This window comes from Schistocerca gregaria, chromosome 8, assembly GCF_023897955.1.
Source record: "Schistocerca gregaria isolate iqSchGreg1 chromosome 8, iqSchGreg1.2, whole genome shotgun sequence".
Lineage (NCBI taxonomy): Eukaryota > Metazoa > Arthropoda > Insecta > Orthoptera > Acrididae > Schistocerca > Schistocerca gregaria.
In genome coordinates, this window is record NC_064927.1 from 339,945,387 (window position 1) to 339,972,671 (window position 27,285).

The window sequence follows — 27,285 nt, forward strand, 5'->3', positions numbered from 1 at the left end:
ATAATCAGTAGTAGAGTACTGGGGATTTCTTGTAGTATTCGACCACTTACCACTCTTAAAGAAAAGTAGCGAGCTTTGGCCAGACTTCAGTTCGTTTTATTTGCCGATGTAATTCAGTATTTTGATTCGATGTATTCTGAAGCTCGTCGGTAGACATCAAACACATCCATGCCCGAGACAGGATTCTAACCAGCGACCGCAGCAGTAGTGCGGTTAGGGATTGAAGCGCCTACAACCGCTTGGGCACAGCGGCCAGCGACAATGAAAATTTGTGCCGGAATCTGACTCGAACCCGGCTATCCCGCTCCGAGCGGTGGCGTCACCATTAGCCTATCCTAGCACGACTCACGGCCAGATCCAGAGGTCCATATGCCGTGAACCATGTGTCTACAAGCGGTACTCGTACATCCATTGTGTATATCCCCTTACAGGGCAGACATTTTACTTGAAAATCGATCGCCCAGTGTCGGCGGATAAATATGATATTGCAGTGACTGCGTTATTCCGAATTAAGACGCAATGTTCCTTCGGGCGTTCATTCATGTCCGAATGAACGATCCTTCGTAATTCGGAATAACAAAAAGTTTGTGTGTGTGTGTGTGTGTGTGTGTGTGTGTGTGTGTGTGTGTGTGTGTGTGTGTGAGATCTTGTGTGTCTTAACTGCTAATGTCATCAGTCCCTGAGCTTACACACTACTTAACCTAAATTATCCTAAGGACACACACACACACACACACACACACACACACACACACACACACACACACACACACACACAAAGCCCGAGGGAGGACTCGAACCTCCGCCGGGACCAGCCGCTCAGTCCATGACTGCAGCGCCCGAGACCGCGCGGCTAATCCCGCGCGGCTAGGAATAACACAGAAACGGCAATATCGTATCGTAATTATGGATGCTACCTCCCGTCGCATTAACATGGGAAAAGTAGAGGCAACACACAAACTTCAACACTAGGTGTCACCTGATCGTGGAAACAAAAGCAAATGACTAGATTTCACATGTCTGACACTAGACAGTGTGCGCACTTGACGGTATACTTGCAGCACTGAGAGTACTTACCGTATTTTAACCACACTTGACGATTATTTTCGATCAGTTACAGGGAATCGTGGTCAAATGCACAGTCTCAAAAAATTAAAATAAACATATTTCAGGTTTGTTTGTACCATTGAACAAAAGTATGTTACTGCTCTTAGCAGGTCCGACAACTAATTGTAGACACATAATCTGCTGCATCAGTAAACGTATATCCAACTAACTGTTGCACACAGAGTGCAAAATAATGAAACCTATCCGCCTCCCTCCACCCATGTAAAAATACAGAGTTGAATAAAATCATCAGTTACCTCTTACTATTTTCAGACCATCTTTGACCGGAAAAAGTGCAGCAGCTCGACGCGGCTTAGGATGAACAATTCGTTGGATGTCGCTTGCAGAAAACTGAGCCATGCTGTCTCTATAGCACCCCATAATTGCGAATGTGTTGCCGGTGCAAGATTTTATTTACGAACGGACGTCTCGATTAAGTCCCAAAACAGTCAGTCTGGTTCCATGTCGGGCGACCTGGGTGGCCAAATCATTCGTTCGAATTCTTCAAAGCAATCGCGAACAAACGTGTCCCGGTGACATGACGCATTTTCTTCCATAAAAATTCCATCGTTCTTTGGGGGAAAATAAGTCCATAAATGGGTGCAAATGGTCTCAGAGTAGCCAGACATAACCATTTCCAACGATCGGTTCAGTTGGACCACAGAACCCGGTCGATTCCATTTGAACGCAGCCCGCACCTTACGGAGTCACCAACAGCTTTCACAGTGCCTTGATGTCAACTTGTGCCCGTTGGGGTCAACACCACACTGGAACCTTACGTTCAGTTCTTACCAACTGAAACAGGGACTCAACCGACCAGGCCATGGATTTCCAGTTGTCTAGGGTCCAACCAATACGGTCACGAGCCCAGGAGAGGCGCTGCAGGCGATGTGCTGTTAGGAAAGGGACTCGCGTCGGTCGTATGCTGTCATAGCCCATTGAGCAGCTCTGTCCTACTGGATACGTTCCTCGTACATCCCACATTAACTTCCGCGCTTATTTCACACAGTGTTGCTTGTCCGTTAGCATTGACAGCACTACGCAAACGCTTTGTTTTCTGTCGTTAAGTGAAGATCATTGGCCACTGCGTTGTCCGTGGTGAGAGGTGATGCCTGAAATTTGGTATTGTCGGCGCTCTCTTGAACTGTGGATCTCGGAATATTGATTTCTTTATCGATTTCCGAAATGGAATGTCGGATGCTTCTAGCTCTAATACCATTCTGCAGTCAAAGTCTGTTCATTGCGTCGTGTGGCCGTAACCACGTCTGAAACGTTTTCACAAGAATCACCATAGTACAAATGACACCTCTGCCGATTCCCTTCTATCTTACACCTTTTGTACGGGATACTACCGCCATACGTATATGAGCATATAGCTGTCCTATGATTGTATAGCTGGATATTGCCCAAGGAAGTAATTTTTTATGTTAATATTCCAAAAATCACTTACAGCGATGATCTTTCGAAGCACTGGGCAAATGGAATTTTATGGCATACGTTGCAAACGATTGTGACCTTTGATACTTACAGAAATATGGTAGCTACAAAGTCAACGAACTACTACTGTTTCGATCAGCAACAGTTCATAGTCGTGCGCTCCAATATTTTCGATGTACAATATACTATCATGAAGTTACGTAGTATTGCAGTCACTTAGCAGAGCGTATTTGCTATTTCTTTTAATGTAATATGCAATTCGACAAAAAAGATCTGAAGTTACTTGCAATGACGTCTTTTCCCCACTGAAATGGCGTTTTTATGGCACGTTCTGAGAAGTCGTTTCCAATGAATGAATCTCGTTTTCATCTCATTGTTCAGTCATAGCCCACTACAGTTGATTGGCGGCATGTTTTTCTCCATGCGCTGGGGCTATTTTCCTGCGCTCCTTAATACTCTTGCAGCCTGTAACCTTGCTTCGAGCGCTAATTCGTCATTAGCTAACTGCTGCTTTCACAATTCTGATGTTAACTTCCTGTAATCATTTATTCTTTTTCATTTTTTATGCAGTGCACAAATTTACAGCTAATGAAATAGTGCTTTTCATTCAAGAAGTCATTTAAGTCATAGCTGCCGCAGGCGCCTAATCATTTGTGAAATACAGCATTGAAAATTACTGTCCTTGGTCTTGATTACACACTTTCGTAATTTTTTTTTTTTTTGCTAAGCCCTTCGCGAAGATGCGCAACTCATGAATTGCCGAATGCAAATGTATACCTTTGAAAGCCCTCTGATCGTTAATGCGAAACAACAAAACTAAATTTCTTGCGTCATAAGCCATTGTACGGTGTGGACAGTACTTGACCAACACAAAACCAGAGTTCTAATTGCCCTCTCCGAAGCAATCTGAGTTCTTCGTACCTATTCATCTGTTAAGTTGCAAAACGACGATTATGCAACCTTGACTACGCTGTAAGAGATGTGTATGAAGCACATTTCCGTAATTCATAATCTGCCACTCAGTACATCCGTCGTCATTACGCTAAATTGTGACAATAATAAAAACATAATACGTAACAGCGTGATGTAGCATCAAGAGTCTCATTCACAAGCAACGCACTAAATTTTGGGTACAAGGTTAACGTGCATGTTGTTACCGTCTGGTACTGAAACTCCGGTGTAGTTTTCTCAAATAATATTTAAAAATTTGGAAATTCGTGGTAAGATCCTATGGGACCAAATTGATTTAATTTAATTTAAAGTAACTTACGCTAAGGCGCGCGCACGCACACGCACACACACGCGCGCGCGCGCGCCCGCCCGAAGGACGACTCGAACCTCAGCAGTGCAAACCGTGGCAATGTTCCCTTTTTTTAGAACCAAAACGTTAGATGGTCACGTAAGCATTTCTACCCACGGAAGCAGCCATATCCTCATAACTTCGTTCGACAATTGTTCCCAACCGTTTGGTTCAGGAACAAGGAAACAGCCATTCGCGTATGAAATTGTAGTCTTCATGGAAGAATTTCAGTAAAATGACTGTATCCCATGAGTAATATTGTGTAGTGGATTAATCGTGAGCGCAGCGAATGTGGATATTCCTTAACAGTGGAATAATGTCTTGTTCAAGCATAAAAAGTCGAATATTTTCCTCTTTAAAAAACAGATAGAAAAGTGGGAAGCGTCCAGACGTTGCCACTTTCTACAAGGATGCCAGTAGAAGACGCGCTGCATCTTTTGGCCCAACAGTTTCCACCTGGAATCGTTGTGTCCCGTCATGTTGTAAGGACAACGTAGTTATTGCATTGCGACGAATACTGTGAAATGGCACAGTAATGGCATCACCACCGTCTCTGGCAGTCGTGGATTGCTTCATGGAGAACTTTCAGGAGCAGGCTCTGAACTTCGTGAAGCTGCGTCAGTCTTTTTTTCCTAATGTACTTTGACGACAGCTTTCTGATGTGGTCGCAGCGTGAAAATGCACTGGAGCGGCTCGTGGATCTCATGAGCGGTGTGTGTCCGAACATTTTCACTATGGCGATGTAGAAGGATGGCAAGCCACTGTTCTCGGATGTTTAAGTGGAGCAGAGAGCAGGAAGCCGATTTCTTTAGTTAGTATAAAAATGGTTCAAATGGCTCTGAGCACTATGCGACTTAAATTCTGAGGTCATCAGTCACCTAGACCTTAGAACTAATGAAACCTAACTAACCTAAGGACATCACACACATACATGCCCGTGGCAGGATTCAAACCTGCGACCGTAGCGGTCGCTCGGCTCCAGACTCTAGCGCCTAGAACCACACGGCCACTCCGGCAGGCGTTATTTAATATACTGGAAACCAACGCACGCTGTTAGATACTTCAACAGCGATAGGGTTTATCACCATGAACAAAATAACGTGGCCCTGAACGCATTAGTACACATGGCAAAGATTACAAATAGTAGGGAAAGCAGATGACAGGCTGAGATTCGTAAGAAGAATCTCAAGGAGATTTGAGTAAACAGAGCGAGGAAGTGGCTTACAAGGTGCCTGTTGAACCAGTTATTTTGTACTGTTTACCAGTCTGGGATCCTTACCACATAGGGCTGATACGAGAGAGAGAGAACATCCAACGAAGAGCAGAGCGTTCCGTCAAGGGCTCGTTTAATCGGTGCTAGAGCGTTACAGAGATATTCAACAAACTCCAGTGGCAGACGTTAGAAGAGAGGCGTTGTGCTTGATGGAGAGGATTACTTTCGAAATTTCGAGACAACACTTTCGAGGAGGAGTCGAACAACATACTATCACCTCCCACATACACTACGAGAAATAACGACGACGGAATAAAAACACACACCTTTAGGTAGCTCGAGTAGTACGATGTAGCTGTCGAGTTCTGGCGGCGACCACCTAGTGTAAAATGCGGTGACTGAGGCAATTGTTCAAAGAGAATGGTTGTAGTAAGGGAGACACTGCAAACGCTTTCAGGTGCCACCGACGTAGGACGTCTTGTAAACTGGCACGCCGGCTGCTTTCCTGCCATACTGCTTTTTTTTTAATTCCACAAAAGTAGTAACAAAAATGGCTACAATGAAATGACATAAATAAGGTGACAGATAATTGCAGTCATAAATTACAGCATTCAAAGAATGAGTCTTTAGCAGTAGCACAATTTAGCACCTTCACTGTCACCTTCAGCTGGTGTCAGTTCAGCAGCACATTTTCTTCCTCTGAAGCCGGTTCCTCATCATAATTTCCCAGACCCCAATTAATCATTCAGTAAATCCTTGATGTGTGTTCCTTCCAGGGTAAATTACGTGGACAGAAGAGCAGTCCCGAACAGCGACATCGCAAAATACTTCACTGCCTTGTTATTTTTGTCAGTTCCAGCCTTCTAAACGCATCCATAGGGAGTTAAAGATCTTCCTTTGTATCAGTCACTAGATTTTTGTCGCCATATTCTTGTATCTGCTGTACCAATGATTTTTTTTTCATGTGTGACTTGCAGGTGAGGTTAGGGTGGGGAACGTGACCCAACCCATTCCCTCTCTACTAGGAATCCAGTTCCAAACCTATACCAATTCTGTTGAAGACAATTCGGAGCATGTCACCATATTTCTTATTGTTATTCTGATATTTAAGTATTTTCTCGAATTCATTTTCCATATACATCTTCTATTCAATATGTTCATCGCTCCCACTATAGTTAAAAACATAACTTGTATATTTGCCCATTAACCAAATCACTGCGTTATTTTTTGCCTGAGGGTAGTAACTTTCCTCTGGTCTCAAGAAAATGTTATTCAGTACATTGTTTGCTGAAGTTCTTGTTATTTGATCAGTTTTCTTCCTGGTCCACCTCCAGTTAATAATCCGATCTTCACATGTGTAACGATGAGGCACACTGTCAACGAGGTTGCATTTGCTGCAGAGGTTAGAGTTGTCACTTAAACCGATCGCAAAGAGACGCTCGTTGGTGCTGACGATGTTATTGACTACCTTGTACCACGCTATTCTCACATCAGACGAAAGAACATCACTACTGATATTTTTCCAGACCACATTCCATGCTATTCCTGCATATTTAGTTTCTATGTTATTTTTCCTTTCATGTTTCCGTCTTTCAGCTAAAATCGCCTTTGCTGTAAAGTTTTTGGAGTTTAAAAGCTTTTTGCTGAGATAACTTAGTTCAAGATAATACTCCCTAATGTGTTTCTACTGTGGGGCAACGAGTAGCACGTTACCGCACTTGCTGCAGAGACATAGATTCAAACCAATGTTCCGGACGCCCCAAGAAACGAGATATGCTCCACTCTGTTAGAGACGATATACGTTTTGGTCTGCCTGGTATATATGGTTTCCCTTGGGGATGGGGCAGCAGCCTTATACGTCAGACAATTCGTACAGTTGGCGGAGGATTGTACCTAGCACAAGAGGCATATTAAACAAATACAGCTGACAAGTAGGCAATGACTGAGCGGATCCTGGAAAACGGACACAAAATACAGCTTGAAAAGACCGGTCTTGGTTCACGCGTCAACTTGTTGGGATAACGTTATTAAGATTAACAGCAACAATTTTTAACAGAGACCATGGGTACACAGTGGGGCGTTGGGGGCGGGTTCTGGCTATCGAAAGAAAGCAACGGCAGTTCCAAACGTGGCGCCGGGCCCATCACGTCATTCGACATAATTCGGTCCCGTGGCGGGCAGGAACTGCTGCGGGTGTTACGAATGTTAGAAAATGTCATGTAGACCTATTCGATGTCGTCACAAAGTTCACACGTGAACAGAGGAAGAAACATTATATCATGCGACTAACATCTTTGAAAGGCTATTTTGGAAATAACAAAAGCATTTTGATTAACGACAACCCATACAAAAAAGTTCTTAGAGGGAACGTAAAAAAACTGGCTACTTTCTGATACTATAGTGACTGACCAGAAAAACTGTTCAACACGTAGTTCATCTCAAGTAAATACTGAGTAGAAAGTCATACATTCCGTCCTCGTTTATTAAGAACTAGCTGTTCCGGCCATGCGTTACTATGAATCGGTTCGGCTAAATGGGAAAGAAAGAAAGAAAAAGAAAGAAAGAAAGAAAGAAAGAAAGCACATGTTGCTGACATGTACAATATGAAAATTCGATATAGCATCTCCCCGGGCCGTCTGATCCTCCTTCGCCCCCCTCTGTCCATCGCATCCCCCTTTCCTCTGTCCATCGCATCTCCCTTTCTTCTGTCCATCTTCTCCTCCCTCCTCTCCCTCCGCCTCCTCCTGTCCCCCCCCCCCCCTCTCCCCGCCCTGTCTATCCCCTCCTGCTCCCTTTCTGTCAATCTGCTTTCCGATTTCTGTCTCCATTTTCAATCACAGCTTTCTTGATCTCCTCTTCCCATCTCCTCTGACCTTAATCCTTGTTCATTGTTGCTGCATATTCAGATTCTGCATTAGTATTCTAATCATAAGCCGAAAAGCAATAAATAACTTTCCTGTTTGCTAACTACGATATATCGAAGAGCCAAAGAAACTGGTACACCTCTTAATATCTCGTAGGGCCCCCGCGGGCATATAAAAGTTCCACAACATGACGTGGCCTGGACTCGACTTACCCTGAAGTAGTGCTGGAGGGAATCGACACGATGAATCCTGCAGGGCTGTCCATAAATCCGTAGTAGTACGACGGGGTGCAGATCTCTTCTGAACAGCACGTTGCAAGGCATCCCAGATATGCTTAATAATTTTGATATCTGAGGAGTTCGGTGGCCAACGGAAGCTTTTAAACTCGGAAGAGCGTTCCAGGAGCCACTCTGTAGCAACGTGTGGGGTGTCGCATTGTCCAGCTGGAATTACCGAAGTCCATCGAAGTGCACAATGGACATGAATGAATGCAGGTAATAAGACAGAATGCTTAAGTACTTGTTACCTGTCAAAGTGGTGTCTAGACGCATCAGGTGTCTCATATCACTCCAATTACACACGCCCCATACCAGTACATAGCATCTACCAACTTGAACAGTACCCTGCTTGACATGCAGGGTCCATGGGCTGACGAGGTGGTCTGCATACCCGTGCACATCCTTCCCCTCGATACAATTAGTAACGACACACATCCGACCAGGCAACATCTCTCCAATCAACAGTCCCATGTTGGTGTCGACGGGCCCAGGCGAGACGTAAACCTTTATTTCGTGCAGTCATAAAGGTGCTAGAGTGGGCCTTCGGCTCCGGAAGCCCATATCAATGGTGTTTCGTTGAATGGTTCGCACGCTGACACCTGTTGATGGCCCAGCACTGAAATCTCCTGTAATTTGCGGAAGGGTTGCACTTCTGTCACGTTGAATGATTTTCTTCAGACGTCGTTGGTCCCGCCCTTGTGCCTTGTTGTTGTTGTTTTTTTTCCGGACCCAACGATGTCGGAGATTTGATGTTTTTACTGTTGTTGTTGTTGTTGTTGTTGTCATCAGTCCTGAGACTGGTTTGATGCAGCTCTCCATGCTACTCTATCCTGTGCAAGCTGCTTCATCTCCCAGTACCTACTGCAACCTACATCCTTCTGAATCTGCTTAGTGTACTCATCTCTCGGTCTCCCTCTACGATTTTTACCCTCCACGCTGCCCTCCAATGCTAAATTTGTGATCCCTTGATGCCTCAAAACATGTCCTACCAACCGATCCCTTCTTCTAGTCAAGTTGTGCCACAAACTTCTCTTCTCCCCAATCCTATTCAATACCTCCTCATTAGTTACGTGATCTATCCACCTTATCTTCAGTATTCTTCTGTAGCACCACATTTCGAAAGCTTCTATTCTCTTCTTGTCCAAACTAGTTATCGTCCATGTTTCACTTCCATACATGGCTACACTCCAAACAAATACTTTCAGAAACGACTTCCTGATACATAAATCTATATTCGATTTTAACAAATTTCTCTTCTTCAGAAACGCTTTCCTTGCCATTGCCAGTCTACATTTTATATCCTCTCTACTTCGACCATCATCAGTTATTTTACTTCCTAAATAGCAAAACTCCTTTACTACTTTAAGTGTCTCATTTCCTAATCTAATTCCCTCAGCATCACCCGATTTAATTTGACTACATTCCATTATCCTCGTTTTGCTTTTGTTAATGTTCATCTTATATCCTCCTTTCAAGACACTGTCCATTCCGTTCAACTGCTCTTCCAAGTCCTTTGCCGTCTCTGACAGAATTACAATGTCATCGGCGAACCTCAAAGTTTTTACTTCGTCTCCCTGGATTTTAATACCTACTCCAAATTTTTCTTTTGTTTCCTTTACTGCTTGCTCAATATACAGATTGAATAACATCGGGGAGAGGCTACAACCCTGTCTCACTCCTTTCCCCACCACTGCTTCCCTTTCATGCCCCTCGACTTTTATGACTGCCACCTGGTTTCTGTACAAATTGTAAATAGCCTTTCGCTCCCTGTATTTTACCCCTGCCACCTTTAGAATTTGAAAAAGAGTATTCCAGTCAACATTGTCAAAAGCTTTCTCTAAGTCTACAAATGCTAGAAACGTAGGTTTGCCTTTTCTTAATCTTTCTTCTAAGATAAGTCGTAAGGTCAGTATTGCCTCACGTGTTCCAACATTTCGACGGAATCCAAACTGATCCTCCCCGAGGTCTGCATCTACCAGTTTTTCCATTCGTCTGTAAAGAATTCGCGTTAGTATTTTGCAGCCGTGGCTTATTAAACTGATAGTTCGGTAATTTTCACATCTGTCAGCACCTATATTCTTGATATTCGCGGTACATTCGTGAAATGGTCGTACGGGAAAATCCCCGCTTAATCGCTAACTCGGAGATGCTGTGCCCCATCGCTCGTTCGCAGACTATAACACGACGTTCAAACTCACTAAAATTTTTATAACCTGCCGTTGTAGCAGCAGTAACCGTAACAACTGCACCTGGCAGTTGCTGTCTTACATAGGTGTTGCCGACCGCAGCGCCGTTTCTACCTGTTCACATATCTCTGTATTTGAATTCGCATGCCCATGCCATTTCCTTTGGCGCTTCAGTGTGTATGCACAGTCTAAGTGAGAGCGTGGGTGGCTTCAGTCACATATGGTAAAAGGTACCGCCTTTGTTGTTACATAACGCAACAGAGGGTTTGTCCTTCATACAATCTCCAAGGAGCATTAGTTTACTTCGAATCCTTGACTGAGTTACATAATAAGGGACATTGAGTACAGGTTACACCCTGCGTTTGTCAAAGATGTTTGTTGCCTACGGCCAAATGTTGGTTGATTGACAAAAGTGAAGATAGGATACTGCATGAGGACATGATCCGAAGCACTGCACCAGGCTTTACAGCGGTTGGAAAAAGGAGAGGTGTGAAGGCACTGAATGGGCCCTCACACTCGCCTGATGATAATCCTAAGCAAGTATAGAGACCGCAGGTGACGGAATATGTTGTTAACTGTAGTTCTATTTTTCTTCTGTTCATGTATAATGTATGTATATGTTTGTTCTCAAATACATTTGTCTACTGATTAACACGACCGCATTCTGATTTCAGACTATATATTGTATATACCAAAATTACGCACCCTATGTACGTCCGAATGTTCATTAGAATAATGTGTAAAAATGGGAAGTAAATCAGTGAAGAGCTTTCAGCGAGTTTTGATGACGTTCCATTTAGCATATTACGTATTTCCCTTTTGCATATTGCGTACTTACAATATAAAACTAGATGTATAAAACACGTGCGTGTTAGACTGCAACATTGAGTTAAAATTTCAAAGCAATCGGTGATGTACGTTTTTGTACAAACGAACCTTCACATTTTCATTTTCATAGTTAACGGATCGTGGAGGGAAAGGTTTTGGAAGGGATGAACCCCACCTCCTGCTGAACCCCGGAGAAAGCTCAACTGCACACGACAACATACATACTTCATTGCGTCCCTCACTTGTTATTACGATCTCTGTTGATCTATCATAGACAAGGACCATCAGCTGGTAAAGTAATTCCCAATATCAAAGAGCAGCCGTGTAACTGAGACATTATTTTGACTACCAGCTTCGTCATTCGACTATGCCATCTTCAGGCCGCACATGGATAACTCAAAATAAACTACACTCCTGGAAATTGAAATAAGAACACCGTGAATTCATTGTCCCAGGAAGGGGAAACTATATTGACACATTCCTGGGGTCAGATACATCACATGATCATACTGACAGAACCACAGGCACATAGACAACAGAGCATGCACAATGACGGCACTAGTACAGTGTATATCCACCTTTCGCAGCAATGCAGGCGGCTATTCTCCCATGGAGACGATCGTAGAGATGCTGGATGTAGTCCTGTGGAACGGCTTGCCATGCCATTTCCACCTGGCGCCTCAGTTGGACCAGCGTTCGTGCTGGACGTGCAGACCGCGTGAGACGACGCTTCATCCAGTCCCAAACATGCTCAATGGGGGACAGATCCGGAGATCTTGCTGGCCAGGGTAGTTGACTTACACCTTCTAGAGCACGTTGGGTGGTACGGGTTACATGCGGACGTGCATTGTCCTGTTGGAACAGCAAGTCCCCTTGACGGTCTAGGAATGGTAGAACGATGGGTTCGATGACGGTTTGGATGTACCGTGCACTATTCAGTGTCCCCTCGACGATCACCAGAGGTGTACGGCCAGTGTAGGAGATCGCTCCCCACACCATGATGCCGGGTGTTGGCCCTGTGTGCCTCGGTCGTATGCAGTCCTGATTATGGCGCTCACCTGCACGGCGCCAAACACGCATACGACCATCATTGGCACCAAGGCAGAAGCGACTCTCATCGCTGAAGACGACACGTCTCCATTCGTCCCTCCATTCACGCCTGTCGCGACACTACTAGAGGCGGGCTGCACGATGTTGGGGCGTGAGCGGAAGACGGCCTAACGGTGTGCGGGACCGTAGCCCAGCTTCATGGAGACGGTTGCGAATAGTCCTCGCCGATACCCCAGGAGCAACAGTGTCCCTAATTTGCTGGGAAGTGGCGGTGCGGTCCCCTACGGCACTGCGTAGGATCCTACGTTCTTGGCGTGCATCCGTGCGTCGCTGCGGTCCGGTCCCAGGTCGACGGGCACGTGCACCTTCCGCCGACCACTGGCGACAACATCGATGTACTGTGGAGACCTCACGCCCCACGTGTTGAGAAATTCGGCGGAACGTCCACCCGGCCTCCCGCATGCGCACTATACGCCCTCGCTCAAAGTCCGTCAACTGCACATACGGTTCACGTCCACGCTGTCGCGGCATGCTACCAGTGTTAAAGACTGCGATGGAGCTCCGTATGCCACGGCAAACTGGCTGACACTGACGGCGGCGGTGCACAAATGCTGCGCAGCTAGCGCCATTCGACGGCAAACACCGCGGTTCCTGGTGTGTCCGCTGTGCCGTGCGTGTGATCATTGCTTGTACAGGCCTCTCGCAGTGTCCGGAGCAAGTATGGTAGGGCTGACACACCGGTGTCAATGTGTTCTTTTTTTCCATTTCCAGGAGTGTATATTGTCATACAATACCATATATTACTGGATGTCGTCAACTAGAACCGTTCGGCAAGTGCTTCATTCGAAGACATGATATTAAGTCTCACAAAATGTTTTTTCTATGTAATTAAAGCATAAAAATCATTAACCATCGGGATCTGGTCACGTGATCTAAAACTGTTACTGGCGGATGCTCTGGTGGCGTCACACACTAGGAGTAAGACGAAGCTGTACGTGTGTTACAGGAGAGTTAGCCTGAGTTATGAGGCCTTTACATACTTTTTCTGCAAACAGTTTATCTGCTCAGTGATGGAAAACGCAATTACAACTTTCAAGCAACAGTAGGAAGGAATTTTGTCAACGCTGATAGTGGAAGCCTTCCGAAACTTCATGCGCTTATGCTCCATCCATTCAGAGCTGCAATACGTGCAACGACGGACATTGTATTCCCTGCTCCCTGCAACATCATTAACTAGCCCAAAACTAAGGAATTGTAGAGCTTTAGCAAATGGATCCGTATGTTATAACTAGACTGGACAGTGTCAGTCGTAAGCTACGACCCAATGCACAACAAAATTATTCTTAGTGAGACGTACCGCTGATCTCACCTGTAGAAGACACTCAGCAGATCCACCGTGTACAGCAGGCGTTCAGTGGAGCAACGGACTGCGCTTCTGACTGTAGACAAAGAGGTCACATGTTGGAATGCTTAAGGGTCATATACATTTTAAAAGTTTTGAATGAAATATGAAAGTAACGCTAGAAAAGACTGATTGTAGCAGTTCATTCGAATGTGGGATGAATTATATATAGCTTCACGTTAATCTTAGGCTGAGAAATAAGTACTTTTGCTTCGAGAGCAAGCAATTCACTATTATGGAAAGCACTGCTAGTAGTGAAGATATCACCATACTCCCACAGTACAACGAGGTGTAGGACGGTGAGGTTATGAATGGAGATACAAAGCGTGTACAACATGGTGACACAAACGGAAGGGTTGTGCAGTTTGTGAGTGTAAAACTACTTCATGGTCCCAATCAGACTTCCTTCAGCGTTATGTAAGATGAAGACTATGCAAAGGTTCAAACAATAAGGACCCTATCTGGACAGTACGAAGGTAAAAACATTCTCTAATAAAGCAAAAGTGCGTAGGCACATCAATAGAAAATATATTTTTGATCGTGACGCATGTGAACAGCGATAACAAATGCAAGCGCATTTAAACATCAAGGAAAACACAAGAATATTCTGTTTCCGATCGGTGTGATGGTTTGTAATTGTGATTTGGTTTTCATGTGAGAGAACTATCGAGTCGTTTTAAAAATCAGTTAAAATATTCTTTCGGTGTACACTCAAACCAGCGACCTATGGACATCTTACAAAATTAGACGGTCTACCGCTGTAACAATTGAGATACCAAATAATTGGGATGTCCATGAGCAGAAAGGCAATTTTCACTAGCAGGTCAATTTCGCTGAATGTTGCTTCCCTTTGTTACAACAGTGGAAGGGTGTATCTCGGAGGTAATTTAATGTTAACTTCAGAGGATAACACATTTTAATTAAGTTACTGAACTTGGGCGTCGACGTGGTGGCAATTTTCCAGGACAATGCAACTACATTTCACACATCTTCGCATTCTCTGGAACATCTTTACAGGGGTTTTTGTTGATGTATTTTTATAGTGTGGTACTGCACGCCATTTGTAACCCATTTGCTGAACATAAATTCCAAAACAAGACAACACTGTGAACTAGCATTCTTGGACAGAAGGGGCAGCGAGCTAGCCTGTGACGTCACATGCATCACCTGACTCGAAAAGAGCGCTTTAGCGGGCTTTAAAGTTATTTGAGTTTAATTTCCGTTTTTATAAAAAGTATAGGGAAATTCAAGAGGAATAAAAACCATATTAGGAACATAAAATGACTGATCATTTAAGAAAATTTCCAGAAAACAGTCAAATACCCTGTTCAGTTAGAAGACCGCTGAGCGTATACCCTCTTATTCGCAGACGACTAGGTGGTGGTTGCGACCGATGAAGAAGATATTTACTACACATTGCGAAAATTAATAAAGGAATATATCAGATGGTGGCAAAGTGAATATGTAAAAGACCGAATACTTAAAAGCGAAGCACAAGCGGTAGATCTAGAAATATCAGAAAATGTAACCATTGATAATCGCGAAAGCTATACATTCCTGGGAAATACAATTAATGAAGCTGGAAAATATGAAGGATGTCTTGAGAAACAGATTGAGCTCAGAAAGGAGAGCATTATCAAAATCGAAATCCCTTCTGCGGTTAACAAAAATGAGATTAAAGAAGCTGTCGAAACGGACTTTATAAGTCGAGCTTCATGGATCTTTAATTTGGTACACAGAACAAATGAGGATGTCCGGGAAATGACACAAAAAAGATACGATAATGGATGAAACAGAACACGGACAATTTTTGTATTTGGACACCTAATGAGAATAGCGCAAAAAAGAATACAAAGAAATGTCTGAATACAGACCGACAAACAGAAATCTCAGAGGAGAGATAGCGACTTCAGTGAAGTCAAAGGATAGAAAAAGAGTATGAACAATAGAAATTTGAGTGCTGAAGAGAGACAATTGAATTACGGAGGTTGGGATGGTGCAGGAGCAGTAGGAAAACCGCGCAAATATGTAGGGTATCAAAACAATAAATAAAATAACGTTCAGTAGGCTATGCGGGAAGGCAAAAGGATTGATTTTCATGGAGGAACCACATCCCGAAAAGTACTGCTTGGGTGCTGGAGGGCATCAGTGTCTCAGATGCCTGTGAATTTCACATTATGTCAATAAACCCAATATGGGTAGCCGTCTACATTACAAACGGGCTTCGAACTACGTACCGTCTGTAATGATCTAGTTGTCGACAGGCCCTTAAACACTAATCTCCTCCTCCTTCCTCCTCGAACTACATACCTCCCAAGTTGATAAACAGCCTACATCAGCGATGCTGAGCCTCGGGTACATGAGCCAAAACGTGCGGTTGTCGGAGTATTTCAGTCGCCCTCCACAGACATTATAGGTGTGCCACACTCTGTACTTTCCATACTGCCCCAAAGAAAATAGTAGAGAGGTGTCAGATCTGGCGACTGCTGGCCACGGAACCTGGTCCACCCTACCAGTGCATCGACTGGGATGTGTGACGTTCAGGTGATTCCGTGCATGGGCATCAATGTGTGCTGGAGCTCCGTCGTGCTGCAACTAAGTGTCCAACCGAACTCTTGGTGGCGTTGCATGTAAAACATCTCTAATAAATGTGAGTTAGATCGGCCCTGTTAGTCTATTTGGCAACAGATACGGCGCAATGATGTGGTCACCAATTATCCCGGCCCAGATGTAAATACCGATCCTGTGTCCATTTTGAGTCTTAGGCGCACGCGGATTTTCGTCCGGCCAAACATGCATGTTGTGCAAGTTTAATATGCCGACTCTAGTAAACATGCATTCATCAGTGGATAGTACGAAGCTCGGGAATCGTTGCTGGAGTATGCGTTGTCGTAAATACCACTGCGCAAACTGCACTCATCGTTGGTAGTCCTCATCCCTTAATTCCTGAAATTTCTGTAGATATGGTTGGAGCCAGTGTCACTAGAGAACGCGCAACACGTCACTTGCGTGCAGCCCCTGGGCTACTTGCCAACTGCTGGTGGCTGGGTCGTCTTCGAACGTCGTCACTACTTCCTACACCAACTGTAGTGTTAGAGCCGAGCCTGGACCATCTGCATCACGTTTCGGCACCTGTCAGAGAAGAAACAGTACACTGAGGATAGTATCAGCATATGCTAAGCAAGAAGTGTTACAACTTTACTGCACAACAGGAACACACAAAGAAAATACCTGCGTGTAACTGTCTAGGTTTCCTGTGGCGTCTCTCCATAGCCGCTAACGTGGAATGACGTGGGGTAAGTCAGCTTGGAAAACGTTCCGCATGTAATTTTGAGGCAGCCTTACCGCTGCAGTTGGCGTGGCCGTGTGAAAGTACCATATTGGTCATTTCCGCAGATGTGTACTTGTAAATATCGCACTGCTGTCAACAACGTTACTGAACTGGAAAGCCACACAAGGTCCGCAGTAGGATGCGCACAAAGCTTGGGTGGAGTAATGTAGCGCATTCGCAGAAATGTTATTAGGCTCAGGTCGTCCTTCCGCAGAACATACATGGCTGTAATGTTGCATACGTTCCATGTTCGTTTTCAGACTTACACGCTGTGCACCGACCAAGCCATACGTTTCCCCCAGATATTGGTTCCTCCTTGAAAACCGGCCAGTTTGCTTTCCCGCACAACATACTAAACGTTCACGGTGTCTTTTTTGACACCCTGCTTTTTCACTACTGGCGATTAACATTGCTACACCAACAAGAAACGCAGATGATAAACGGGTATTAATTGGACAAATATATTATACTGGAACTGACATGTGATTACATTTTCACGCAATTTGGGTGCATAGATACTGAGAAATCAGTACCCAGAACAAACACGTCTGGCCGTAATAGCGGCCTCCATACGTCTGGGCATTTAGTCAGAGTTTGGATGGCGTGTACAGGTACAGCTGCCCATGCAGCTTCAACACGATACCACAGTTAATCAAGAGTAGTGACTGGCGTATTGTGACGAGCCAGTTGCTCGGCCAGCATTGACCAAAGGTTTTAGTTGGTGAGAGATCTGGAGAAAATGCTGGCCAGGGCGTCAGTCGAACATTTTCTGTATCCAGAAAGGACCGTACAGGATCTGCTACATCCGGTCGTGCATTATTATGCTGAAACATAGGACTTCGCAGGGATCGAATGAAGGGTAGAGCCACGGTTCGTAACATATCTGAAATGTAACGTCCACTGTTCAAAGTGCCGTCAATGCGAACAAAAGGTGACCGAGAAGTGTAACCAATGGCACTCCATACCATCACGCTGGGTGATACGCCAGTATGACGATGACGAATACACGCTTCCCATATGCGTTCATCGCGATGTCGCCAAACACGGATGCGACCATCATGATGCTGTAAACAGAACCTGGATTCATCCGAAAAAATGACGTTTCGCCATTGAGTACATCATCCCAGGCGCTCCTGTCTGTGATGCACCGTCAAGGGTAACCACAGCCATGGTCTCCGAGCTGATAGACCACGCTGCTCCAAACGTCGTCCAACTGTTCGTACAGATGGTTGTAGTCTTGCAAACGTCCCCATCTGTTGACTCAGGGATCGAGACGTTACTGCACGATCCGTTACAGCCATGCGGATAAGATGCCTGTTATCTAGACAGAGACCGTTGGGATCCTGCACGGCGTTTCGTATTACCCACCTGAAACCACCGATTCCATATTCTGGTGAGTCATGGGATCTCGACCAACGCGAGCAGCAATGTCGCGACACGATAAACCGCAATCGCGATAGACTACAATCCGACCTTTATCAAAGTCGGAAACGTGATTGTACGCATTTCTCCTCCTCATACGAGACATCACAACAAGGTTCCACAAAGCAACGCCGGTCAACTGCGGTTTGTGTACGAGAAATCGGTTGGAAACTTTCCTAATGACAGCACGTTGTAGTTGTCGCCACCGGCGCCAACCTTGCCTGAATGATCTGAAAAGCTTATCATTTGCATGGCACAGCATCTTCTTCCTGTCGGTTAAATTTCGCGTCTGTAGCACGTCATCTTCGTGGAGTAGCAATTTTAATGGCAAGTAGTGTAGGTGACTCACGTTGGTCATGTCTGGCATGTGAAGTAATGTGGTAAGAGGACAGCTAACTCACCTGAAGACGTGAATGGTGGCCAGCCTGCGCTCCCTCGGTGAGCGCCGCTGGGCAGCTCCCTTGTGTCAGCCGACAGGAACAATCTGTTGAGCCGAGTGGCTGCTTAAGGCGGCGGCTGCGCCGAATCAGCCGTAACGAGATAATGCGCTTCCGCTGACGGTACCGAGGACGTGCCGCAGGCAACGGGCACAGCGGCCGACCAGGCCTAGAGGTGCCCTCCCGTCGTGTGGGGAGCAGTACTGCGTCCTGGTCCTAATGTTGTTTGGGCTTAACCAGGAACACATTACATTTTATCCATTACAAAGGACTGACACGAGCCAGCGGCTGAAAAAGCTGTGGGTTTGTTCATGAAATAACTTCTGGTGTTGCGAGAAAAGATTTTCGTTTGTTTCTCCCATGTGGTGTTGTTGTTGTCTTCCGTCTGAGACTGGTTTGATGCAGCTCTCCATGCTACTATCCTGTGCAAGCGTCATCATCTCCCAGTAACTACTGCAATCTACCTCCTTCTGAATCTGCTTAGGGTATTCATCTCTTGGTCTCCCTCTACGATTTTTACTCTCCACGCTGTCCTCCAGTACTAAATTGGTGATCCCTTGATGCCTCAGAACATGTCCTACCAACCGATCCCGTCTTCTAATCAAGTTGTGCCACAAATTTATCTTCTCCCCAATCCTGTTCAATGCCTCCTCATTAGTTACGTGATCTAACCATCTAATCTTCAGCATTCTTCTGTAGCAACAAATTTCAAAAGCTTCTATTCTCTCCAGAATGAGATTTTTCGCTCTGCAGCGGAGTGTGCGGTGATATGAAACTTCCTGGCAGATTAAAGTTTGGAAGATAGGAGACGAGATACTGGCAGAAGTAAGGCTGTGAGACCGGGCGTGAGTCGTGCTTCGGTAGCTCAGATGGTAGAGCACTTGCCCGCGAAAGGCGAAGGTCCCGAGTTCGAGTCTCGGTCGGGCACATAGTTATAATCAGCCAGGAAGTTTTCGCTTCTATTCTCTTCTTCTCCCAGGTGTAAGTAGTCTGTTTAGCTATGTAAATAGGCTATTTAGGTTTTTATGTTGGTAACGCCACGTAGCGCTCTGTATGAAAATCACTGACTGTGCTGTGTGCTATCTGTGGCTGGTTGGCATTGTTGGAATATTCGCTATTGTAGTGTTGGGCAGTTGGATGTGAACAGCGCGTAGTTTTGCGCAGTTGGAGGTGAGCCGCCAGCAGTAGTGGATGTGGGGAGAGAGATGGCGGAGTTTTGAGAGCGGATGATCTGGACGTGTGTCCATCAGAGACAATAAATTTTGTAAGACTGGATGTCATGAACTGATGTATATATGATGACTTGAGCACTATTAAGGTAAATACAGGGATTGTTCTCTATAAAAACCTTCATTTTCTAACTATGCCAATCAGTAGTTAGTGCCTTCAGTAGTTTGAATCTTTTATTTAGCTGGCAGTATTGGCGCTCGCTGTACTGCAGTAGTTCGAATAAAGATTATTTTTGTGAGGTAAGTGATTCATGAAAGATATAGGTTATTGTTGGTCACGGCCATTCTTCTGTATGGATTATTGATTGTCAGATCGCGTTGCGCTAAAAATTTTGTGTGTCACTTTAGTGTTGATCAGAATAAGTAAAAAGAGAAATGTCTGAGTACGTTCACTTTTTCTCAGCTTTTTGAAAATCAAATAACGTACAGGTTAAGCAGCACAGTCATTCATAAATCTTTCTAAGGAGATGTTTCACATGGTGCGTTTCGTGAAACTATTTCCATTTTCAAATGCAATTTCTTCGTGTATTAACGCATTCATGCGTGGTGTGTTCCGTGTGAGTTACTGCATCAGTTTGCTGCCTTTACTGTTAAATGTAGACAACTGCACGTTATAACTCATGATGGATGTTATAATACGAGGGTCATTCAATAATAAGAGACAGTTTGCTCTGGGCAAAAAACGGTTAGTAGCGCAAGTTAGGTACTTCTATAGCTTTACGTTGGCATCACTGGGACGAGCCCTGATCAGCTGATATATCAGCATTGTTCTGTTTATAACCTCAAAATACATTTAAAGATGGCTAGTCCGCTTGAAATTTCCACATTAGTTGAACAACGCTCTGTTGTTCGTTTTTTACTTGCTGAAGGCGAGAAACCAGTGAATATATATTGTTCATGGTGAAGGTTGTATGAATCGTGCAATTTTTTACAAATGGGTAGAGCAGTTCAAAAGTGTTAGCGACTCATTGGCTTACGAACACCATTTTGGCCGACCAATTGCAGTTTCAACTCCCTCACTTAAAAGTCGAATTGATATTATCCGTGCTGACCACCGTGTGACTACGGAAGTGATAGTTAGTACTGGTGCAGTTTCTTACATCATCTGTAAACAGCTGAATTACCGCAAAACATGTTCAAGATGGGTCCCAAAAGAGTTGATGCGGCTACACAACGAAACAAGGTTGAGAGTGTGCACAAAGCTAAAGGAACGTTATCAAAGACAAGCAGAGCACTTCCTCAACAAAATTCGAACTTGTGATGGAACTTGGGTTCACTGTTATGAGCCAGAACAAAGCATGGAGTGGAAGCACACCAACTCCGCTGTCAAGAAAAAATTCAAAACCCAAGCATCAGCAGGAAAAGTCATGTTGACGGTGTTTTGGGATGGTGAAGGTCCAGTTTCTTGTGATTATCTCGAAGAGCAGCGTACAAGGAACAGCCAAAACTAATCAGATTTGCTTTTACACAGTGTGAAGCCAGCCATGATGAGAGAGAGAGAGAGAGAGAGAGAGAGAGAGAGAGAGAGAGAGAGAGAGAGAGAGAGAGAGAGAGAGAAACGTCGTGGATATCAGAGGAGGGGTGTGATTCTCCAGCAAGACAACGCACGTCCTCCTATTGCTGAATTAACCCGTGAAACCGTCGACAAAATAGGCTGGGAATTGCTGCCTCATCCTCCTTACAGTTCCGATTCAGCACCTAGTGGTTTCCATTTGTTTGGTGCACTGAAAGATGCATTACGTGGGAAGGGGTTCCAGGAGTACAAGGAAGTGAAAAAGTATGTGGGAAATTGGTTCAAACATAAAGATAGTTCTTTTCAGCCGAAATAATAAAGCTTGTAGTCTGTTGGAACAAGTGCATAAATGTTCAAGGGAATTACGTGGAAAAGTAGAAGTAGTATTGTTTTGTAAAAATAAACGCTTTTTGTCTCCACACAAATTTCTCTCTTTAATTAATGAATGACCCTCGTAAAATATTCGGAGAACGACTGACACCTTCCCAAATACAGGAATGACATGAAATATATATATATATATATATATATATATATATATATATATATATATATATATATATATAATTCTGAGATAGAGATTCAGTTGTATTTTGTTCAAAAACAAATCCTGGAGTGGCAGCATCTTCTGCTCTGTCCTTTTTGGCGCTGCTCCTGACTGAATGCTAGGCAGTAAGTGGTTTCATTGTGTGTTCTACATTATAGGGCGATTAAAAAATGTTGAGGTGCCTAAAGCTCTTATTTATCATTTTAAACATTTCCTTGTCCTAACTCGTTTTTTGTAAATATTTTTCTAGCAGTTAATGTTGGAGAACGGGAATCGAGTCGGCCGTCTTAATACGGTGATGCCATTGATCATTTTCTTTTTCCGAAGACAACACTGACGATGAATTTTTTAATTGTAATTTAACGGCCACACAGCATTCTACTAACGACGGAACGATTAAATGAATTTCACAGTTTTTTTCCGCTCATCAATCAGTTGTAATCTGCTCTTCCTCAATTTATTTTCTTTATTACAACCAACAACATTATCAATTGTACAATAAGAAAGGTAGATCACAAACTTCGTTGTTAAGGACGAATTTGGAAAATACTGTACTTACCGTTTCTTCGTTGACTACTTACGCAGAAACACGCTGAAAACGACAATCGTACAATAACAAACTCCCACATAGATACTTTGCATATACTCAACAGGTATGGCCCAATAGATCTGCAGAGAATTATTCTACTAGAATCTCTACATCCAATACAAATGGAAATGAAGTCCCATGCTTCTTGACACAGCGCAGGGGGACGATGCGGGAGACCCGCACCGCCGCACTAGGCAAGGTATAATGGAGGTGGTAGGCAGTTGCCTTCCTCCGACCGTAATGGGGATGAATGATGATGAGCACGACACAACAGCACCCAGTCCAACAAAGTAAATCACAAAGAAATAAGAGGGCGTTCAATAAGTAATTACACATCATTTTTTCTGTAAGTAGGTTGGTTTTCTTCAGGATTTCACTGCAATGGCCTTACACCACCTTACTGGGGCGGCCTGTCTGCCCAAATGGTATCATCGGAGCCAAAGTCTTGTTGCATCGATGGACTCCGCGTCATCCACGTGCTGCTTTCCGCGAAATGCACACTTACTTGGACCGAACATATGGAACCGGAAGTGCGAGAATCGGGCTGTGGGGTGGATGAGGTAGATGAGGAAGAACAGACCAGTGAAGTATGTTTTCTGAGCTGCTCTCGCGTGTGCAAACGTCCAGTTGAGTAGCGAGCTCTTCGGTTGTGATCCGTCGATCGCTTCGAATGAACGTCCGCACGTTCCATCATTGCAAGATTCACAGCTGCATGCAGCGGCCGGCTGACGGGAGATCAGAGAGGTTTTGTGCGACCTTTATGCAGTCATGACAGACGCTTTGGCCAACGACTCATCGTGCTTTTGTTCACTGCTAGGTCTCCACAGATATTCTGCAAGCACGTACGAATACATAGGATGCACCAATTTTCCGTCAAAAACTGACAGCTCTTTCCTTGGAAAACACCATTTTGAAGGCTACGTACACACTGTCACCTATCTGAACTTCATGGAAGTATAGCAAAGGAAGCAGGAGTGTTCCTTGATGTCCCGTAACAAATTCCGTGTTTTCGCCTGAAACTGGCCAAGGAGAAAAAGATGCTGAATTACATGATTAACATCCATCGTACGTAATGTGAAGTGTAATAATATCCTACATTCAAATTCCGGAAGAAATAAAAATGATATGCCTGCAATGCTCCGTGTTCGACATCGGATAAACAGGGAGATATTACCATACCAGTTACACAAGGTGCATTGGAGCCTACACATATCAGCAATATCAACATACATACACCCATTTGGAAGCGTAAAGTGGATTGTCAAACTACTCCACAGACCAACAAATGTCACAAAATGGATCTGTCGAAAGAACTGGAGAAACATCCATAGCAGAAAAATTTAGAACACAAATCATTACCTAGAAATTACCCTCTGCCCCAAGAATACTGTACATACTCGGTGGACGATCTATATCGTCCTCCATTGACTACGTGCAAAATATCTTTGTGAAATTTGATTACTGTTCATTGGCTGTTTTCAGCGTACGTTGTGCATTGCAGATTGAGTGAGTGATGTTTAATGAACATGTATTTCTGCGTAAGTGGGTGACAAGTAAACCGGAAGTAAAGTTTATTTCCAAATTCGCCATTAACTGTGTATAAAGGTCAATCATAAATTACAAAAGGAACGTCTTTAATATATTAGAAATAAAAATAACAAATTAATGTAGTACCCCCCCCCCCCCACACACACACACACCCCGAAAACCTCACATATAACTGACACAATAAATGAAAAACACACTTGAAAACGGGAATAATATCCCGAAACGCATAGTGTAGCAAATAAAAGAACAAGGCAGCTGGCAGGAGTAAACGTTATTTTATAGTAAAACACATCATTAATATTTCACTTTGTCCCGTCGTCCATTTGCCGATTCATCAAAAACTTCACTGAGATGAATTTGATTGGACAGTTCTAGATTGACGGCGAGGTCCGACTTCTTGTATTTGTGGTAATTCCACACCTGTCAACTCGTTCCGTTTAATCAAAGATCCATAGTAACATACTTGGCAATTGACACTAGGGTAAGGAAGAGGTGGTGTGAACACGATAGTGTATAATGGTTGATGCGCCAACTTGGTGAAAGCTAACTGAAATTTACCTTTGCAGTGCTAAAATTATATGTATATACATTTTTTAGAGACGACAAAAAACATGTTTCGTGCCAAAAATTTCACAGATCAACAGTTTCAGTGAAGGTGCTGATGCTAATGCTAATGAGTTCCAGAGACGGTGTTCAGGCTACCTTGAGGTAAGTGTAGTTTTAGAGCTGTTGGTGTAAACATCGTCCATTTATATTAATGTATTAAAGGCAACTGCATGCTAATGACTAACACGCCCAGAATAGTGGCTGCAATTTCAGCCAAACGGTCAAACCAACTGCTCTGCGGGGTGTATTGGTGTTGGATTCGTCAGCGCTTTATCTGGCTCCACAAAAAGAAACATGGTTGCCACGCTAATGGCCCACACCTCCCCTTTAACAACTGCGGAAACATTGACATCTCGTGGAAATCGGGTTTTCTGTCGGATATCAGCGTCTTCCAAACACAGACACCAACTAAGAACGGCCATGCACCACCACCCACCGAATCAAGAAAGAGCTATCAATCTGTCAATCCTTCCGGTGTCCTGTCCGATGGTCTACTTGGGCCCATTACAGTTTTTAGATATTTCTGCAATATCTACGAAAACCTGTTTCCACGTGGCACCACTGCATTCTAGTGCGTTGATTAGGTCACTAGATGGCAGCAGCAGCAACAACAGAATGAGTATTTGATCCGCATGGACCATACAGAAAAAATGCACTAATTAAAAAAATTTGAAATTGTTTAATGTGTTCTTAGAAGGACTTCAGTCAAAAGTACTGTTCACATGTTTTTTCTCACGCGAAGTAAAATATGGGCTGTAAAGGGTTAATACTCTCGAAAGAGCGCATAACTTCAGACTTTCAGTCAACAGGAATAAATAATTATCGTTTTCAAATAGATCAACGCTGTATACTTGCTTCATCGTATCTAGATTACTCACGAAACTAGATTGCTATTTGTCAATATTTACAATTAAAATTATTACGGAATAACCGACGTCTGTTGAAAATAGTGATTAGAAACAGATGGGACATCGGATTGCCACGTAAACATTGGTCAATGGGGCTGAAACAGCACCTGTTAACGGTACACATTAAACGCAATCTAGAGTTCTTAACTACTTTGTGTACACTTTTATCGAAAGAAGCTTCTGAATGCCCTTCAGTGTATTAATCGTTGACTTAAAACTTACTCAAAGCGATTTCTCTTGCGCTGATAGTACTGCACGTAACCGTTCCACAAATAATTTCATTTAAATCTTGAAATAACAGAAGCAATGAATTAGGTATTGTACATGACCATCGGAAGTAAATGCAGCAAGGTGAATGACAGATAATTATGAACAGGTTTCGAAGGAAGACACATTATACATCTAGATCTCTTACTCGAAATCTAGCTGATTAGCCTTTCCTGGAAACGCAGAAGCAGTTTAATCTTAAATGGAAGTACTCAAATGATCATCGTTCCCAACTGAAGAATGGTTGTCGTTTTGCAGAAAAAACTTCGACATAGCAGGACATTTCTAGTGTCCAGTCAAATCTGTTACAAAACAAGCAGTACATTTATTTTATTTAAATTTTTTGCTATTCAGAACTGATCAATAAACTAGTATAACTTAACAATAAATCCGGCAAAAGTCCTTTTCGCAGTAGATGCCCTACTGTCACTTTTGTGAAGCGACATCTAGTATCTGGCTTTGAAACAGTTAAATTGCATCAGCAATCATTTTGAAATACTTCTCAAGATACTTAACCAATACCATTGTTTCTAGTTGACTCTATGAAAATGTACTGGAGTTTCACCATGGTACTTGATTTCCACAGGTAATGAACGGTATTCCCGGCCTGCGCTTCGTGCCACAGGACCCAAAGCGTCTGGCGAAAGGCGAGGAAGACTGCTTTTGCTCAGAAAAGGACGGTTGTCTTCCCTATGCCTTGATGGACAGCTCCTACTGCAAGAATGGTGAGGATTCAATGCCATTATCTCCAAAACTAACACAGTCATAGTCTTGTTTAATGATACGTAACGCAGTTTTAATGGCAGATAACGGAACACACACTCATATTTCACTATATACGTGGTTTGAACTAAATTTTGGATAAGCCAAACACGGTTTAGATCTAACGGTTACTAAGGGAAAAGTATCCTAGCCCGGCTAGACGGGCGGTCTAACGCCCTGCTTGCCGAGCGAGAAGGCCTGCCGGCCCCTGGCAAGAATCCGCCTGGCGAATTAGTGTCGAGGTCCGGTGTGTCGGCCAGTCTGGATGGTTTTTAAGGCGGTTTTCCATCTACAAGGGCGAATGCGGGCTGGTTTCCACTTATTCCGCCTCAGTTACACTGTGTCGGCGATTGCTGCGAAAGCACAGTTTCCACATACGCGTACACCACCATCACTGTACCAAGCAAACCTCTGGGCTTACACTCGCCTGGTATGAGACGTTTCTAGGGTGGTGGGGGAGG

At 43.9% G+C, this 27,285-nt stretch overlaps 1 protein-coding gene across 3 annotated transcripts in view; it reads left to right on the plus strand.

The window, feature by feature from the left end:
- The window catches only part of LOC126284013 (lysosome membrane protein 2-like), a 395,168-nt gene that overhangs the window by 335,001 nt on the left and 32,882 nt on the right, over positions 1 to 27,285 (plus strand). For all 3 annotated transcript variants that reach the window (XM_049982556.1, XM_049982555.1, XM_049982557.1), the window contains exon 8: positions 26,649 to 26,787. In XM_049982556.1, coding sequence (XP_049838513.1) covers positions 26,649 to 26,787 — 139 coding nt within the window. The remainder of the gene's footprint in view (positions 1 to 26,648; positions 26,788 to 27,285) is intronic.